Source organism: Narcine bancroftii, chromosome 10, assembly GCF_036971445.1.
Source record: "Narcine bancroftii isolate sNarBan1 chromosome 10, sNarBan1.hap1, whole genome shotgun sequence".
NCBI classification, from domain to species: Eukaryota; Metazoa; Chordata; class Chondrichthyes; order Torpediniformes; family Narcinidae; genus Narcine; species Narcine bancroftii.
The window spans coordinates 76252448-76272735 of record NC_091478.1 but is presented as its reverse complement, the minus strand read 5'-3'; the positions used below and the strand labels follow the sequence as shown (position 1 = coordinate 76272735).

At 41.2% G+C, this 20288-nt stretch overlaps 2 protein-coding genes across 2 annotated transcripts in view; both read left to right on the top strand.

Annotated features, from left to right (window-relative positions):
* The window catches only part of tmppe (transmembrane protein with metallophosphoesterase domain), a 32642-nt gene extending 30449 nt beyond the window's left edge, over positions 1–2193 (top strand). The window contains exon 5 of the mRNA XM_069901434.1: positions 2038–2193. Within this exon, the coding sequence (XP_069757535.1) occupies positions 2038–2093 (56 nt within the window). The 3' untranslated portion in view covers positions 2094–2193. The remainder of the gene's footprint in view (positions 1–2037) is intronic.
* Positions 2194–2266: 73 nt separating this feature from the next.
* tgm2l (transglutaminase 2, like) overlaps positions 2267–20288 on the top strand; it is a 44486-nt gene continuing 26464 nt past the window's right edge. Inside the window, exons 1-8 of the mRNA XM_069901432.1 lie at positions 2267–2391; positions 2570–2752; positions 3961–4203; positions 9439–9548; positions 9644–9772; positions 12480–12657; positions 17856–17997; positions 19195–19298. Coding sequence (XP_069757533.1) covers positions 2355–2391; positions 2570–2752; positions 3961–4203; positions 9439–9548; positions 9644–9772; positions 12480–12657; positions 17856–17997; positions 19195–19298 — 1126 coding nt within the window. The 5' untranslated portion in view covers positions 2267–2354. The remainder of the gene's footprint in view (positions 2392–2569; positions 2753–3960; positions 4204–9438; positions 9549–9643; positions 9773–12479; positions 12658–17855; positions 17998–19194; positions 19299–20288) is intronic.

Here is a 20288-nt window from a genome sequence, read left to right as displayed (position 1 = left end):
AATAGATGTGACAGAGACGGAGGAATTGAGAGAAAGAAATGGAATCCTAATAGGGACAGGGTGTGAAGAGGTATAGTCAAGGTTGCTGTTGGAGTTGGTGGGTTTGTAGAAGGTGTCTGTTGAAAGTTTGTCTCCTGAGATGGAGACAGAGAGCAAGAAAAGGGAGAGTGTTGCAGGAGATGGACTAAGTGAATTCGAGGTCAGGGTGGAAATTGGCAGCAAAGTGGATAAAGTCGATGAGCTCATGGGTGCGTGAGGCAGCACCAAAGTAGTTGTCAGTTTAGTGGAAGAAGAGTTGAGGGACCTTGCCTGTAGCATAGATTGCTCCATGTAGCCAACAAAAAGGCTGGGTCCCATGCGGGTACCCACGGCTACCCCTTTAACCTGGAGAAAGTGGGATGAGTCAAAGGAGAAGCGAATGCAGACTTTCTTGTTTTCTTGATAAGGCAAGGCTGTGACATTGAACATCCTTTTAAAAAAGGGATAAGTGCAGCAGATTTTAAGGGAGCAATGTTATTTTATCCAGTATAACTTTGATGCATATCAAGTGTTAACTTGCTGAAGAAAAGCCTGAATTCCAAATGTTTGAGATTCATTGAATTAATTGTGCTGTGTTGGATGGGCTATCATTTCACATCGGGATCTAAGTGGTGTGCAGCTGCTCAGTCTCTGTGGTAACAGGAGATGTATATCAGCATGTTGGGAACAGATGATCATGCAAACGATCCATTTCCATTGGCAACTCAAATGTTATTACCACCATACCGCATCTATCCTTCCTGGATTTGGGAGATTTAGTAGGTCTATTAATCATAGCATAAACCCCACCTTCAATCTCCAGCCTTGAACCTGACCCTGCTTTGTGCGTGTGGTGCTGAAGTGGCCAAGGGAGAGTGCAAAGTGGTGTGAAAACAATAGGGACACTCTGCCACAGAGCAATGAGGTCTGCAGAAATATTGATTGCTGACCCCTCCACAGTTATTCCCGAATAAAAACCAGTGGGTCAGTTTATTATTTCCATCTGTCCTATCGGTTGTGAACGTGTTGTGGGGAGTGAATGAATCCCATTTTAAGAATGTGACACAAATGTTAATTGAAACTGTTGGATTGTAATGGCTGGGAACGCAGTCTCACTGTAATTATATAGCAAAGATAAAGATGCATGACCAACATTTCGGGCTTAAATGTGCAGTTGGAGAACTCGAGGGATTAGAACACAGAACACTACAGCACAGTACAGGTCCTTTGGCCCTCCCGCTGACTCATATCGTCCTTAAAAAATGCCACATAGCAAATTAGAGAGTTAATGTACAGTAATGGAATGTATATATGAACATAATACTAAGGATATGGCACGGTTGTTGGAGTGGTTAGTGTTACACCTTTACAGCGCTAGTTATCGAGGCGGGGTTTAAAGGTGCTGGCTAACCATGGCATGTCAATGGTTCTATTTCCATTGACATCTCCATGTCAATGCCTCTCATAATCTTGTATGTTAGGTAATTCCAGACGGAAGATGAAGTGTTGTTTCTCCAATTTGTGGGTGGTCTCAGTCTGGCAGTGCATGAGACCATGGACAGACTCTTCAGCAAGGGAATGGGGATGGAAATTGAAGATTCACAAGTGACGTGTTGCTTTACTTGACCTATGTTAGGTCTTCTCTCATCCTTCTATGCCTCAAAGAGAAGTCTCAAACCTTGCCTCATAAAACATATTCCAATCCAGGCAACATCCTTTGTTCCTTCTCCGTAGCTTCCACGTCCTTCCTACAATGAGATGGCCAGAACTGAACACAATACTCAGTGTGGTCTCACCAGAGATTTGTAGAGTTGCGACATCACCTCTCTGCTCAGGAACTCAATCCCCCTATTAAGGGATTGTGAGGAAGAAATGTAAATGGAATGAGTAAGAACGGTGAAGAAACAACCTTTTACAGACCCTTAAACTTTAAATATTTCTCCTCCACATATATCTTACACAAAAAGCTTTCAAATTTGTGATCGACTGAATATTTTACATACTTCATTTCTTTTACAGGTGAGTGCTATGGAGGGATCGCCAATTTTTCTCAGCCTGTACGTGAGGGGGAATGAGGAAGGTCGTGTGATTTCTCAATGCCGTGTAATTCCACTTCATTGATTGCCATTGTTGGTTTCGGATTAAATTCCGAGGTGGCACGAACCAGCTTGTGGGGGAAATGACCATGCAATGGCCCTTTTATACGCAAGTCGTGGGTATTTTGAGAGCGTCGTCTCTGAAGCTTACGTGAGTGTCAATATAAATAAGGGTCGACATGGAATTCCACCACAGTCCAGTGCTGTGAACAGCGGCGAGCAGCTAAGGTTCTTTGAAGAATGGAGCGCTTCACTTCGACACCCAAACCAATAGCTGGTAAGGAGCAGTTACAAACCGTACAATGCCGTTTAAAGTTTGCGAATTACACCACATGTCGCCTATTTATTAAAGGTGGCAGCTGATTAATTCTATTTAAAACTCATTGGCAATGCTCCGCCGAGGTCTTGCGCGTTTGTGGATGTGATTAATGTTCACGATTAATGTTCTCCGATAGGAAGCCAGTATTTGGGAGCCGTGGACCTGCAATGTGAAGCGAACAACACTCAGCATCACACCGCTGAAATTGCCTTGGACAGCCTGCTCCTGCGCAGAGGACAGGCGTTCCACCTGTCTGTGGAATTCAAACGCCAGGTTTACCTCGAGGGACAAGACCAGCTCACACTCTGCCTGGTCACAGGTCTGACTGACTTGAAGTGGCGTTTCGTGACTTGTTTATTCATTCACCATTCGAAGGGCCATGTTAATGGCATGTCTTAAGTTACAGGCTGCTCATGTTCCAGCTCCTTGCGCTTATTCCTTTAACTTGTGACTTCGTAGCTGTTATCCCCACTCTTTCTATCGACCCCAGTAAATTTCAAACTGCTTCCCAGTCTCGCTTACCACTATTTCCTATGCCATAAGTGCTCTGTGATTAGAAAGGGATTGCTTAAGGTGGTATGTGAGTGTGAGCTGAGAATTACTGCTCCTCACCCGATTGTTACTGAAATATTTTGCCTGAGAAAAGCATTTCCTTTGAAGTTATGAAACCGTGCACATAACAAGTCAATTACGTATGATTAAAACAGCGGTTTTCAAACCATTTTCTTCCCACTCACATACCACTTTAAGCAATCCCTTACTAATCACAAAACATTTATGACATAGGGATTGCTTAACCTGGAATGTGAGTTGAGAGAGCAGTTTGAAAATCACTGATTACCACCCCCCCACACCAGGTCTGAAAGCTCTTGAAGGACAGCAAAGTGAATGACGATGAATTTGTATAGCACACTTTCTTAAATATTGGGCAAACGTGACCACAATTCTTTAAAATGATAAGAACAAAAATCATTGCTGCTTCAGTCAGAACTTTATAATTTAAAAGTAACAGCACAGTTGAACCTTTATGTTGGGCTTGGAAACTGTTTTGTGAATTTTTACAATTTGGAATTTGAATGTACCGGTCTTTAGAAATGCAAGAGGAAAAATACAGAATGAACTGATTTATTGAAGACAAATTGAGGTTGACGAGCTTAAATGACGACACGATAATGCAGAACACAAGTGGTAACATCCTGTCGCTTCCCCTCTTCAGCCATTCAGACCGCAGGGAATGAGTGGCCCAGGGAAATGATCCCGAGCCGACATTTTCACACCGCTGGTTCATGGGAGGGTTCCCGGGAAAATTCCCATTTTAGACAGTGATGTGGAAAGATCTACTATGTTAGGAAATCTCTGTGGGGACAAAAAGCAGTTTGTTTGAGGTCCGAGATCTTTTGGAAGAACCTTGATAACTATCTCGAACTGACTCAACGTCAGTGCAAAGTTTTCACTTCAAGTTTCCCTGTGATTTACGCGATTTTCTTGCACATGTCATTGGCTAAAGGTAAATGATTCTCTGCACAGGACCCTCGTCATCCGAAGCCAACAGAATTCGCATTGAAGCTGCCAAGTCGGCGGCGGAGCGGGACAAATGGACGTACCGTGTGGAACCTGCTCCTGGGTCCCTTCACCTGACTGTGTGCAGCCCGGCCAATGCCTGCATTGGCCACTATCAGATGCATCTGCTCTTCGTTCCAAGTGGAGGAGAAGGCTTGCAACAGATGACTGCAGGGTCCTTTCACCTTCTCTTCAACCCCTGGTGTAAAGGTAATTGCCCCGTCTTGCCTCTTGCTTTTATGTGGACAACTTTTAAGAGCAATTGATGTGATAATATTTGTCACCAAGGCAGAATCAAGGGTTAAATGTGCAAGAGTCATTTTAAGCACTCACTGGTTATTTTCATCTTATTTCTTCTTGCGTCCAAGGAGAATTTCTGAAGGAATGTTCATTTCTGAAGGAACTAACTCCCAGATTAGTTTGGTGACAGATGGTGAGCAAAGGAACTTGTGGTATCACCTATCAGGCTTTACTGTCCTAATGATCACTGAACAGTCCATGTGAAAACAAGTCCCTTCCTCACACTTGCTAATTTATCAATCAGTTACACACCTATGAATAAATCAAAGGTACAGAAAGATTGATTATGAAAATTAATATTTCTTTATTTTAAAAAGTTATTAATCATTAACCAGCTTGTGTCCAATCTTATCAGTAGCTATTTTTCACAGATTATTTTGCCTTTGTTTCTCAATACATCAAATATTAAGACGTGGATAGTACAGTTCATACAAGGAGACTCGTTTAAATATCAAAATAATTTCTTTTCTCATTGAAAACATCCTCTACCCTTTCTTGTGATGTCCATGAATTGCCTGCAAATCCTCTGAATTGTAGCTCTGGAACCTGTATAACTATTGTCTCTGATCTGACCACTGGTGTAACCTTCTTCATGTGTCGTGCTGCGAGAAATATAATTACATGCTCTTATTCATAAATTCTGTATCTGCAGCAATCCTGGAAATTTCCTCTATTATTAAATAACATTATTTATGCAAATACAAATTGTCTGCAATTATTTTGTGACTCTGTATTTCCCTCTGTGGATGTGCTGTTGATCCTATAACTTCAGCATCCTATTCAGAATCAGAAATATAGTCATGAAATGCAGTGTTTTGCAGCAATAGTGAAAACATTCATATTATAACCATCTTGCATCTTCCTGCCATCTCTTCATACCATTGGACCCATTTGGCCCAAGGGCCACATTCATCTCCCTTTTGAATATATCTAACTCAAAACGGTCAACCAGTTTACCTATCTCGGCTGCACCATTTCATTAGATGCAAGGATCGACAACGAGATAGACAACAGACTCGCCAAGGCAAATAGCGCCTTTGGAAGACTACACAAAAGAGTCTGGAAAAACAACCAACTGAAAAACCTCACAAAGATAAGCGTAAACAGAGCCGTTGTCATACCCACACTCCTGTTCGGCTCCGAATCATGGGTCCTCTACCGGCATCACCTACGGCTCCTAGAACGCTTCCACCAGCGTTGTCTCCGCTCCATCCTCAACATCCATTGGAGCGCTTACATCCCTAACGTCGAAGTACTCGAGATGGCAGAGGTCGACAGCATCGAGTCCACGCTGCTGAAGATCCAGCTGCGCTGGATGGGTCACGTCTCCAGAATGGAGGACCATCGCCTTCCCAAGATCGTGTTATATGGCGAGCTCTCCACTGGCCACCGTGACAGAGGTGCACCAAAGAAAAGGTACAAGGACTGCCTAAAGAAATCTCTTGGTGCCTGCCACATTGACCACCGCCAGTGGGCTGATATCGCCTCAAACCGTGCATCTTGGCGCCTCACAGTTCGGCGGGCAGCAACCTCCTTTGAAGAAGACCGCAGAGCCCACCTCACTGACAAAAGGCAAAGGAGGAAAAACCCAACACCCAACCCCAACCCACCAATTTTCCCCTGCAACCGCTGCACCCGTGTCTGCCTGTCCCGCATCGGACTTGTCAGCCACAAACGAGCCTGCAGCTGACGTGGACATTTACCTCCTCCATAAATCTTCGTCCGTGAAGCCAAGCCAAAGAAAAAGAAGAAAATGAACTGGCCTCAGCATTTTCTGTGGTAGGAAGTTCCAAAAGTTTACAAATCTCTGTATGAAGAAGTTTTGACTCCTCTCTTGCCCCTTTTCCTTAAACTGTGACCTCTTATTCTGGACATTCTTTCTGCATCAAACCTGTCCAATACTGTCAGAATATTTGTGTGTTTCAATGAGATCCCCTGTCATTCTTTGAAATGTCAATGAATATAACCCTAGTCTAACCAGTCTTTCTTCATGCATCATGTTAGTCCTGCCATCCCAGAAATCAATCTGGTAAACCTCTGCTGCATCCCATCAATAGCAAGAATGTCCTTCCTCAGATTGGGAGACCAAAACTGTACAAGGCCCTATACAACTGCATTCAGATTTCCTTGCATCTATATTCAAAGCATCTTGCAGTAAAAGCCAACATGCCATTTACTATCTGCATTCCAGCTTTCAATGACCGATGCACCATGATACAGTGGTCTTGTTGCCCCTCCCCTTTTGTTCATTCGTCTCTATTCACATAGTAATCTTCCTGCCTGTTATTGCAACCAAAATGGATAACCTCATCGATCTACATCAGCTGTTCTCAACCTTCTTTTGGCTATGCCCCCTTAGGACTCTGCTCACTGTTTATGGGCCCCCTTCCTGTGAAGCAGCCAAGTTTTGATTTCTTCCGTACTTCTCTCCTACTGACTACATTAAAACTTATTTATGTTAAGTCAGGTGAAAAGAAAATGAGACTTGCTTATTGTGTTGTGGACCACAGTATGGTCCCTGTTGATGATAGCTGTTCTACATTATTCTCTGAATGTTATACTATTGATGGGAAAGTGCAATTAGAACTCTTACACAGGTAATTAATATTATAAATGTGAATGTAGCAATTTTAAAAGAAAACATTGAAGAAATTCTATAAAAATAAAATACAAAGTAGAACTAAAACCAGGTCATTAAATGTGTTTACATATTCTCGCTGATTATTCCCAGCCTCTTATTCTAAGACTGCTTTTAGTTTTGACCTCCTGTGTATTTAATAAATCCTAAATTTGTCACAAGATACACTATGTACTGGCTGAGAAGATGTTGTGTTTTATCACGCCACCAAAAATCTCCCTCTCCAAAAAAGCACACTGCTGAGTTGTTACAGGAAAACTTTCTGGTCTACTGAGTCCCTTGAGCATCAGGAATACAAAAATGTAAGCATTGAGGGAAAGGAAAAGGCTCACTGGTTGCCTGCCTGCCTCACCTCTTTAGTCTAAAGAGGAGTGAATCTTGTTTATCCTTAAGCTGCAATAGTTTAAACAAACTGTGAACCATTCTATTCCCAAAATTCACATTTCTCTAAAACACAGAGACTTGCTTTCCTGATAACCAAGATGATTGAAACTGTGGAAAAAAATTGTGGAGAAACCATTAAACAGTTCCTAAAGCTATTTGAAATTATAGATGGAAGAGAGGTTTTCTTCATTGTAGTTCCTTTCTCTCAATAAATTTATCAATTATGTTATTTAGCATTTATGTGCTTATCATTACAGACTATAAGTGTAATGTTCACAGTGTGCAGTTAAATGGCTCTGGATAGAACCGAGCTTGACTATTTACAGGAACATGCACAATTCTAAAGGTACCCACTATTGAACTTGCATAATACACTCATTTGCATATTGATCAGTAAAAGATTTCATTTATATAATTCATTGGTTAATCACCAAAAGAATATTATTTGTTACAATCACTATAGATAGTACTTGCAACAGAACAGAACAGTGCAATATTTTATTGATTTGTGATTAACATGTACCTTTTGTGCTCAGGAAATGTTATGGTATATTTTCTTTTCAAATTGATCAATCTATACAATGCATCTTGGCATCATGACTCCGATTGATATTAACAATTCCACGTTGTATTTTGTGAATGTCAGAATCAGAATTTATTGTCATGAACAAGTCATGAAATTCACTGTTTTGCGGAAACCTCACTACGCAAACATTCCTATCAACCACCTTACAAAAATAAATAAAAATAGTGCATGACAAGTCAAAGTGAGGCAGAAGGGAAGAAGCTGGTCTTGCCACTAAGTGCTTGATTTTAGGCTTCTGTACCTTGTTTCCCCCCCCCCCCCCCCCCCCCCCAATGCTAGGAGAATGAAGAGGGTGGGTGATCCCTGAGGATAGAAGCTGCTTTCTTAAAGACAATACCTCTTGTAGATGCCCTTGATAGAGTGAAGACTGGTGCCTGTTATATCACAGGTAAAGTTAACAACCATCTGGAGTTTTTTTTTCTTGTCCTGACCATTGGCAGCCAGAATGCTCTCCACAGTATAACTGTAAAGTTTCACAAAATACAAGCTTTGGCAAGCCATCTTCCTGATTGCATCGACATGGAGACTCCAGGATAGATCCCCGGAGATGTTGACACCCAGGAATTTAAGTCCATCTCCACTACTCAGCTCTCAATGAGGACTGGTTCATGTTCCCCTGGCTTCTAGAATGTGTGTTTAACTCAATTTTATAGTTCTGCAGTTCTTTTTATAATTATTCTATTAAAATCAGTGGAAAGAAAATGAAAAATAAGCAAATTCAACAATAACTTCACATATAAGCATTACAAAGTGGATTTAAAGGTTGTAGTGATAAACTTTTAAACTTGACACAAATTTCATTAAGACTAAATACTGGGGAAATTTCAAGTGTTCATAAATTAGTATAATCTGTGACAGCAACATCTCGTCTAATACTTTACAATTGTCAACATGATTGATAAAGCAGGGCAAGATGTCGAGATGGAAAAGGGAATAATGGGAAGTGGGTGGATGCATATCGAGGAGGCATATTGCCAGGCGAGGCCATTTAGAGAGAGAATTCTGTAAGAATCAGATTAGCGATAGCTCTTTCAACATTGGTCTTGGGAAAGGAAGGAATATAGAGTGGGTCAGAATGAGACAGGAACCAAAAGGCAAGGAGATGTTTCAAAACATGCATGCAAACTTTTAAATAAAGATGCTGGTTACAGCAATACCTTTCAGCCAGATGAACCATTTTGATGACCTTTCTTCCATGTAGCCCAGGTTTGTTCTGTGTGACTGCAGGACCTTTCATGAAAATCCTTGGATGAGTGAAACACGAAATTCTGCATACGCTGTGATTGTTGTAAAAACCCAATGAAATGCTGGCATCTATAATCATAGACTTAGAGCATGGCTGTGATTGAATACTGGGTAGTTCATTCACTCATTCAGCTATTGGGACCGTTGTCTATGAGCATACTCTTAACAGCTGTTTGTGCACCAATGATGTGCAGGTGAATTGAAATTAAAACAAAAAAAAGAATTTAATTGCCTCTCTTCCCCCTTTCTGTTCCCCCCCCCCCCCCCCACTGCCCCTCATTCCAACAACCAGAGGATTCTGTGTACCTGCCGCATGAGGATCTTCTGGGGGAATACATCCTAAATGAGAATGGAATCCTCTACCGTTCTGCCTTTCTCCCATTATCATGGAATTTCGGACAAGTAATGTAAATTTTAAGATCTCCAGAATCTATCTATCTTTTCTTTCAGCACCATTACTCTGAGACTTGTTGCTATTTTGAGTCATGTCTTTACAGTTTGAAAAAGATGTCCTCAATATCTGCTTCCAAATTTTGGACAACAGTCTATCTGCTCTGAAGAATCCTTTGTCTGATGCTTTGAAAAGAGGTGATCCTATATATATCAGCCGAATACTGACTGCTATGGTGAGCTTCAAGAATTGTGGTTTTTTTAAAACCTGTTTTAACAGGCTTTGTCATCTGATAAACTACAGGCTAGTTTCAGGTTGGAATTGTAGATTCTGGTTTGGGAGTACAATATTGCATTAAAACCAAACAGATGTAATCTTGACTTAATTTGGCTACAAAACTAATTGCATCTTGCCTTGGGAAGTTATAGAACCATAGAGCACAGAAACAGGTTTTTTCGACCCTTCTAGTCTGTACTGAACCACTTTTTTTTTTGCCTTGTCCCACTGTCCTTCACCCAGTTCATAACCCTCCATACCTTTTCCATCCATGTACCTGTTCGAGTTCTTCTTAAATTGACCCCAAATTTACCACTTCAGCTGGCAGCTCAATTCACACTCTCACCACTCTTTGAGCAAAGAAGTTCCCCCTAAACTTTTTTCCTTTCACTCTTAACCCATGTCCTCTAATTTGTATCTCCCCTACCCTTGGTGGAAAAAGCTTATGTACATTTACTCTGTCTATCCCTCTCATAATTTCAAATACCTCTATTAAATCTCCCCTCATTCTTCTACATGCTAGGGAATAAAGTCCTAACATGTTTAACCTTTCCCTGTAACGTTGTTTCTGAACTGCGGGAAACATGTACCGTATATGTCTGTGTATAGGACGATCCCTTAAAAATGTCACCTTAAAATTGAGTCCTATGCTAAGTCTAAAATCCGAACCTTGACAGCAAAGTCTCAACGCTGTTGCCATGTTTCATCCGGCTCTAATGCAATGTTGTGCATGCCCTATAGTTATCAACAAAATCTCAGTGCTCCTCCACGGGGTCCATCCGTCCGGTCTGACTGTTGTCAGCTCTGTCCAGGCTTTAAATGGTATGTTACAGGAGTTGATGGTGATTTATTTTAAAATATGCTCATAAAATTAACCTTTTCAGATTAATTTGGTATTAATGTATTGTGATTTGCTTTTAACAGCATCCACTGGTCAACGGTAAGTGCTAGATTTGGGTCATCTTATACAAAGGATATTGCTCAAAACCCACATTTTAGGTGAAAATTCCAGGTCATCTTGTATACGAGTTGTCCAATACACCGGCATATACAATACATTTTTTGAAAAATAAGAAAACTGAGGAGTATGGGTAAAATAAGACATGAGGCATGGAAAAGAACCACCATGAACAATCAGGCTTCAGGGTTAGAGTTTGGTTGCTGTTCCTGGTGGGTCCTGTTGCTTTGGGAATAGTATCAGGCTCCGCAATCCACATATAAGAGTTCCTCACAGCGCAACATCAAAACTAACTAATTTACAGAAAAAGCAACTGACAGGACAGAGAACTGTAGTTCTCAACCAGTGGTCTACAGTAGGAAAAGGAAAACATAAGATGGTCCATGTGTGGGAAAGGTTGAGAGCTCTAGATTCCTATAAAGGAATGATTATCACTTATTTATTTCAATCATAAGCCAATAAGTCAGCTCAGGACGTTCTCTACATGCTGCAAAATAAGGTGCAGATTGTTTGATACAATCCTAGAATCTACAACATCGTTAAATACCATGCATAATTGTTCAAAAGAAGGAGGCCAAAATCTTTAAATATAAAAGTCCCTTTTAAACGATCCAAAGGCCCATCTAAGGTTTGGCATGAGTTTCACACTGTACACAAGCTGAGTCTGTGTGGAGCTAAGAGAAACTGACCTTTTTAAATAAAAAAAATAATTAATTAATAAATTAATAATGGCAACACTGGCTCAGAGAGAAGCAGAGTTAATGCTTTGGTGACCTTTCTTCATGATGAGGAAGAGGGAGGAAAAACAGTATTTTAGGTTGCTGAAAGGTAAAGGGGTTGAGAGAACCAAGGGATTGTGAGTGATGTGGTGAAGCCAAGATGACCAATAGAACACTGGAGCACAGAAACAGACCCCTTTGGCCCTTCTAGTCTATTCGGAACATTTTTTTGCCTAATCACACTAACTTGCACCCAGTCCATAGCTCTCCCATCCATGTACCTATCCAAATTCTTAAATGTTAAAATTGAGCTCGCGTTCACCACTTCAGCTGGCAGCTTGTTCCACACTCCCACCACTCTCTGCGTGATGAAGCTCCCCCTAAACTTTTTTCCGTTCACTTTTAACTCATGTCCTCTGGTTTGTAACTCCCCTACCCTCTGGAAAAAGCCTACCTACATTTACTCTGTCTTTCCCCCTCGTCACTTTAAATACTGCTATCAAATCTCTTCTACACTCCAGTGAATAAAGTCCTAACCTGTTTAACCTTTCCCTGTAACTCAATTCTTGAAGTCAGGAAACATCTTAGTAAATCTTCTTTGCACTCTTTCTATTTTATTGATATCTTTCCTGCAGTTAGATGATCAAAACTGCACACAATACTCCAAATTTGGCCTCACCAACATCTTATTTACCATAACATCCCAACTCCTGTACTTAATACTTCAATAATAGTAAAAACACTGAAACGCTGGAGGAACTCAGCCGGGCTTTTCAGCATCTATGGGGACAAAGATATATGGCTGACATTTGGGCCTGAGCCCTTTGCCAAGGAGTAATAATCAATGATAATGTTTGTCAAGGTGATTTGGCTATTAAATTTGCCTAGCTATAGTTCTGACTCTTAGAGACATTTTTTACTTTGCAGATGATTACGTAAATTTATTTATGAAGTTAGATGAGATGCTCTATATTTTTTTTCCCTGAAAGGTGAATTCAAATGACGACAAAGGCATAGTTTCGGGGAGGTGGGATGGTGATTACTCCGATGGGACTGCCCCCACCAGATGGAACGGGAGTCTCCCGATTTTACGCAAATGGAGCAGTTCTGGGGCTGAGAAAGTACGATATGGCCAATGTTGGGTGTTTGCAGCTGTAGCTTGCACGGGTAAGATTCTGCTCGTTTCCGAAAACCCTGATATTTTTCTCTATTTCAAATGTTTTGTTTCAATTAATATATATATTTAAATTTAGAGATACAGCACGGTAACAGGGCCTTATGATGCATGAGCCCATGCCCGATACATCCATGTGACCACTGAACCTACTAACCCCATACGTCTTTGGAATGTGGGAGGAAACCAGAGCACCTGGAGGTAACTCGAGCTGAAGGAGGGTTTACAAACTTTTCACAAACTATAGTAGAGGGTGGCATGGTTAGCACAACGCTGTTACAGCACCAGGAATATGGACCAGGGTTTCAATCCCGCGCTGTTTGTACGGTCTCCCCATGTCTGCGTGAGTTTTCCCTGGAAACTCTGGTTTTCTTCTACTGTTCAAAATGTACTAGGAATTTTAACTTGTGGGCTGAAAAGACCTGTTATCTTGCTATATGTCTAAGTTTAAATTTAAAATTATTTGAACCTAGGCCTCAGGCACTGTAAAAGTGTGCTCACCACTACACTATTTGTGTCTACATGTTAGTGCACTACACCACTTTGTTTTTAATTATTTCTCCTTCTCCCCATGGCATTTTCACATGTAGGAATTAATCCAGTTCATGGAGTGCATTATACAGACAAAATTTATTTTATTCTTCCCTGTTCATTATTGGCATTCTACCATCAAATGGCATACTGTATTGACCTGTGGTGATATCGACCAGTTGGCGAACCTTATTCATTTGAATCTTAGTGTGGAAGTTTGACTTGGGCTTGTAGCAAGCAGCTGACACTGCACTTGGTGCCTGTTAATTGCACCCTGCCGTGCCCTCACACTCCCACCCACCCCGGCCCAAAATGAAAACTTGATTGGAAGTTCATAAACTGAATTTTGGTCAATGAACAGAGGACAGTCCACAAGATATCAAGTGACTATGCTGAATGTTCATCCTGTGCAAGAGACACGTGATTAGACTTAGACTTCACAGTGTTCCTCCTGGTCTCTATTGTTTTCACTTGGAATTACTAATTTCTTTCCACGCACATCGTGATTCAGTCTTTTTCCCCCAGTGTGTTATGCAATTGAAATTAATAATTTTTTAATCAGAAAATTGATAACAGCCACTCTGGGTTATTTCACTTCACACCAAAAATTGGACCTGGCACTCCAGGGTGTGATTTAACTTTGCATTCCTGGGGTTTTCTGTACCAGGAGTGCATGGGATGTTGTCAAATTCACGTTTATTGTCACAGGTTCCAAAGTACAGTGAGAAAGTTTGATTGTGAGCAATCGTAATAGTAAACTCATGTATAGTACGGCAGTAAAATTACACTAATAAGTTCCGAGTTACAGAGAAAGATTCGTGAGAACAGAACAAAATTATCTCTTTAGTGTGGTTTGATAATGGTGGGAATGAAACTGTTCTTGAATCTGGTGGTGTGGGATCTTCTGCATTTTCTTCCTGACAATAGAAGGGTGAAGTGAGTGTGGTCCAGGGTGGGAGGAATCTTTTAATATGTTTTGCTCCTTTTTCAAAGGTGCAGCAAGGGTAGATGAAGTCAGTGGAAGGAAGTGGGGAGTGTGTGTAACAGTCTGAGCTGCATGCACAACGGTGCGCTTCCTGTGGTCTTGGTTGGATAAGTTCCTATTATCATATAGTCGTGCATCATGACAGGAAATTTCCAGTGGTGTAACTGTAGAAGGTGTTCAGAGTTGCAGGTGCATGCCAGATCTCGGGGTTCTGAGGGAGTGGTGCTCTTTCTTGATCATTGGTGGACCAGGACAGGCCATGGGAGATGTTTCATCCCAGGAACTTAAAGCTGTCATCTATGTCCACCTTAGCCCTGATGATTTGGACAGGGGAGTGTCTTCACCTCTCTTCTGGAAGTCTATGACCAACTTCCTTGACTTGCTGACATTGATGGAGAGTTTGTTGTCCTGGCAAAAATCTCCCTCTGTTTTCAACTCGTCACTGTTTGAGATCCTGCCTACGACGGTAGGGCTATCCATGAATTTAGAGATGGCATTTGAGCAGTGTTTGGCCATGCAGTCATAGGTGATTGCAGCCTATAGATCAGCAAGTTATGGATCTGGTTGCAGAGGGGAGTGCTGAGGTCAAGGTCACTGAATTTGAGGATGAACTTATTTAGCACTAGGCAGATTTGAAGTCAACGAAGAAGCAGAACTTGAGACATTTTCAGAGGAACACTAACGTTGAGAATTTGTGGGGTAAATACATCTTCCCTGCAAGCACAGGACTGGGATCCTTCCAGACTGATAAAGTACTTTTTAATTCCTTGGCTTCCCCGCCGCCCCCCCCCCCCCCCCCCCCCCGTCACTGCACAGCACATCCCTCCCTGCAACTACCAGATTCAATGTCTCTTTTTGGCCGCAAGCCCTGAATCTCCAATCTGACATCACTGCTAAATAGTACCAAGCTCAAATCACCCAATTGGTGGCAATACTAATAGTCATTTATCAAGGTGCTGGCATCCCTGAGTTATTTACTTCCACCCATCATTAATTCTTGTAGTTTTACTCCTTCTATCATCAATATGTGCTAATACTCTACCCACACTTCCCTCAACATAAGGCTTGGCATAGGACCAACCAATCTTGTAGTCATTGGCCATTCAGGCCCACCATGAAACAGAGGGCCACAAGGCAGTTTTATGCCACACACTGTCCATTACAACTGAGGCCTTTGCATCTTGCGCAATCAAATTTGCAATGGGGGCTTAATGAATAAAACAGTCATGGTTGTCCTCTGATCTGCCAATGGATCAGCCCCTTTTGGATGAATGCAAATTTATAGCCAAATAAGTACAAAAATGGCAAGGAGTAATTGAAGGCACTGACCTGCAGCAGAAGACTTGTCACACTTGCATCCACACTTCCTCCTTCACCACCATTTGTGGTTCCAAAACAGTCCTTTCAAGTGAAGCAACATTTCACTTGTGAAACCATGGGAGATATCTACTGCATCTGGTGCTCCCGTTGTGACCTTCTCTACATTGGAGAGACTGGATGCACTCTGGGAGATTGCTTTGTTGAGCATCTTCTCTCCTTCAGTGATGGGGATCTTCGAGAGGCCAACCATTTCAATTCTGCACCCTACTCCCATGTTCACATGTCTGTCCATGACCTTGTGTATTATCCCACCAAGACCACTCATTAATTGGAGAAACAACACTTGATTTTCCATCTGGGCACTCTCCAACCAGATGGCATTAACATCTATGGTTTCTGCTAGCTTACTCTTCATTCTCCTTTCTTTTCTCCAGCTCTCTACACCCTTGCCTCTCCTGTTTGCTGGTATTCCCTCCTTCCCTTATCCGCCTATTACCCCCTGCCTTTGGGATGGACTGTGCTCCTCCCACTGCCCCTTCCCACCTACCTTTTTGGTGCCTGCTGACATTTTGTCATACCTTGATGAAGGGCTCAAGCCAGAAACGTTGGTTATGTACCTTTGCTCTATAAGGACACTGAGTTTCTCCAGCATTGTTTTTGCTTCAACCGCAATGCCTGCAGATGTTTGTGTTCTACTCCTGTAGCTCACTTGTTAGCTATTGACCCAACCATTTTTCATATGAACACTGTAAGACTTTTGATGATTTCTTGATTGATCAGGTTAATGTCTAAGATTTGGTCCTCTTCAACACTGTGTCAACATTAGTGGTGTTCCTATAGGAGCTGACTGAGTGCAATTGGAACCTCTGTTGTCAGATGTTAGGCTTAAGAAGGAGACTGATATTGGTTTGCTTATCCTGCCAATAATGTGACAGATTATGTTGTGTTTGTATATGGATGATTTTGGGAGATAAATTGGGGCAGGTTTTTTCAGTGTAGGTCACATACAAACACTTCAAAACAGATCTGGTTTAAAATACTTGAGCTCTGCTCAAGCCAGACAGGGCGGCTCCTGGGGGCCTTTGCAAAAGCTTTGGAGAGTGCCCAAGAGACTTCACTAATGGATTGTTGTTTACAAAAGACAACAGATGAAAGAGCTTGTTGGAGCCACATTCTTTCTGGAGGGGAACTTGCTGTTCTAAGAGGGTCCTGTAGTTTCGCAAGAAGAGAATGTCAAAGAGGCTTTCTCAGAGAGAGAGAGAGAGAGAGAGAGAGAGAGAGAGAGAGAGAGAGAGAGAGAGAGAGAGAGAGAGAGAGAGAGAGAGAGAGAGAGAGAGAGAGAGAGGGCTCATGCAAGAGGAGAGGACTGGCTATCTAATGTTTCACTTGAAATAAGAGAAACAAAAAATAATTCTGTGGTGACCTTAAAGAAAGAGGTTATCATCTGGAAAACCTTGATGGGGCAAGTTTCTTTGGCAAGACACTGAAGTGGCTGGTTACAAGGAATCAGTTGTGGGTGTCCAGCAAACAACAAATCCCTCTCTGTAAACTGACAAGAACCTTCCTGAGTGGTAACGATTTAACTTATTAGCACCAAAGCCTGGTGAATTTTATAAATGTTAAATTCTGAGCACAGTATAAGAATTGCCTGCAACCAGTGAACTTAGAGGAATGAGAAGTGAGAATGGACTGTGAATCAAAGAACTTTTCTGAACTTACACACGTTACATACACGTGTGCTTAGAATTAGAAGGGGGGGGGTTAAGTTAATAAGATGAAGTTTGATCCTGTTTTCATGTTTAAAGATAATTAAAAGCAACTTTTGTTTAAGTAACCATTTGTCTTGGTGAATATCGATTGCTGCTGGGTTTATGGGTCCTCTGGGCTCGTAACAGTAGATTTTGAGTATTTTGCGGAAGCAGTGATGGTTGTATCTTTACGCTGCTTTGAGATGCCCGCTGTAGCTTGTTGTAGTAGTCTCAGAAGCATTCAGGAGTACAGGGATCATTTCTGCCTGGGAGACCGTGTTGCTGAATGGATGGTAGGAGAAACTCTGCTGTATTTCTTCTTTCCCATATCCCAAGGTTATTGAGATCCATTGTAGTATCCCTCTAGTGACTGAGAAAAACGGGCATTTAAAAATGAGCATTTTAAAAAAAAAAAGCTAGCATTTTCAAGTATTGTCACATCCCATTTTTTTTTTAAAAAAAGCAACACCTAAACTATGGATTTAGTATGATGTCTTTGTGAATCGTATTCAAAATTCTCACTGGTAGTGGTTTACCAATGTTATTAAACTTGACAATGCTTTGATATGGTCATTTGAAATGATTTCCCTCATCATATCTTTTTCAGTTTTGAGGTGTTTGGGGATCCCAACTCGTTGTGTTACAAACTATTCTTCTGCCCACGACTGTGATAGCAACTTGAAAGTGGATCGTTATTTTAAGAGTGAAGATTGTTCACATATGCTTCCAGAAAGGAAGGACATGGTATGGTATGTATGGGTAATTATTATCTAGAACTTGTCTATATATGTTGAATATACCCTTGGATATGGCAAAGTTCTCAATTCATTTTGGTGCAAATTTCAATACGATTGTGGCTTTTTTTTCCAGAAAACTTTGCTTCAATTTTCACCTTTGTTCTGTCTCATTTTTCCATTCTATTATCTCCTGGGAGATCTGAAGAGGGAATTGGTGCAGATCCAATTGCGGAGTCTCAGGAACTTACTTTGGAAACAGTGAAGGAGATTAATTTTGTTTGGGTGTCAGGGGCACCCTCGACCTGCTGTATTTTTACCCTGTCCTATTAGAATGATACCTTCTGAACTTGACAGAAATGAAACTCTACATGCCTTAATCATGTTTGAAAGACTCCTTCCAACATCATTTTGGGGGACTTTCATCTCATTCTAATCCAGCACCTTCATGCCAAAGGAGCAACATTTCATTTTTGGAGAAATGGAGAATTCCTTTTCCCAACCCCACCAACCAACCTGGATTTGTTATATCCTAGAGACTTGCCTCCCAGACCATCCTAACTCTTTCATGTTTGAGAGGATTCTCGCTTACCTTGGCCTGGGAGGGATTTCACCACCCTTTTAATTCCCTAGTATTTGAAATATATCCTTGCCTTTGATGCTGAGAAGCTCTTCACATAGGTATTTGGTGTTACTTTGGTGTTGGAGATCTCCCTTGGGTTTTGATGTCAGTAAATAATGTCTCTGTTGGGACAGTATGTTGTACATGCTTGCACCTGACTTTAAAAGTAATTATTGTATACATCTTAAAAATGTACTGTAATTAGATTGATCCAGAGCTCTGATTTGTTAAATTTTAAGTTAAAATTTTTATTTTAGTTATACAGCACAATAACTGGCCATTTGGCCCATGACGCCCAATTGATCTACAATCCCTGGTATGTTTCAAATGGCGGGAAGAAACCCATGCAGTCATGGGGATGATGTACAAACTCCTTACAGACAGCATGGGATTTGAATCCTGACTACTGCACTGTAACAGTGTTACGCTAACCGCTTCGCCAACTGTGCCGCCCTTAGTTTGACAATAGGTCACATTTTAATGTTCTTTCTGCCTGAGCTAGCCCAGTGGACTCCCATTATCAATTCTGTGCTTCTGATTAATCAGTTTAAATCATCTAATTTGTAACTATTACATACTATTGCACACAGGAACTACCACTGTTGGGTAGAATCATGGATGACCCGTTCTGATCTTCCCTCTGGTTATGATGGATGGCAAGTATTGGATCCTACGCCACAAGAGAGAAGTGACGGTAACATTATGACAGAATCCTAATAATTTTATACATTTTGGCCATAAGAATATATATTTATTAACAAAATCCAGACAGATTCCACTTCAATCAGTGTTGGCTTGTGAGAAAGATAGAAGGATGATCTGCAGATTTAAAAGTATCAATTTGTTTCTTTTAAAAAAAAGATTTACAAATTTTCAAGTCAAACAGTGCAAAGGACAAGTTGGCGGAAAAAAATATTAATATACATCCATTAATAGCTATTGCATGTTTAACTATAATTAACTTTACCTCCCCTCCCCCTGAGAAAAAGTAATACAAATAGAGAGCAAACAAGATAGTTCAAGATTAGACTAAAAAGAGAGATAAAATAAGAGCATTGTCAGGTATGCATCGTCCACCTTCTGGGCCTTAAATTATCTAGCTTTTCGAGAACTAGGGGAGGGGTACAGATGGGGTGCTCCAAAGCAAGAGGGGATAAACTAAAGATTTACAGCTATTTGCCATAAATATGGTTGCCAAATGTTGATATTTAAAAACATCATATTTGTTCCTCAATATAAGTTGTGTTCTCAAGGGGATCACAACTTTGCTTTTCCGCATTCCATCGTGCCATTCCGAGATGGGAATCAGACTTCCAGATAAATTCCAGGTACATTTCCTGGCCTAAAAACATCAATATTCCAAAAAGGCCCTTCTTTACGTAACAAATACACCTTCCATGTAAACATAAATTAGTTCTTTAATGTCCTGCAGCAGGATTTTACATTCTCTATTCTGTGAACCATCAGTGGTCCATGGGTTTGTTATAGGTTGGCCATAGTGATGCGCCATTGACAAATATTTGATATAATTAACAAACAACAACCCCCTCCCCCACACTTACCTCTCCCTGAATGGCGGTCATTGAGTTTGTTGCAGGTGGCCTGTAGTAAGTAATGGTTCTTAAAGTGATCTGTGGGTGAAAAAAAAATGGCTGAGAATCATGCTCTAAAGCACTAAAACTCT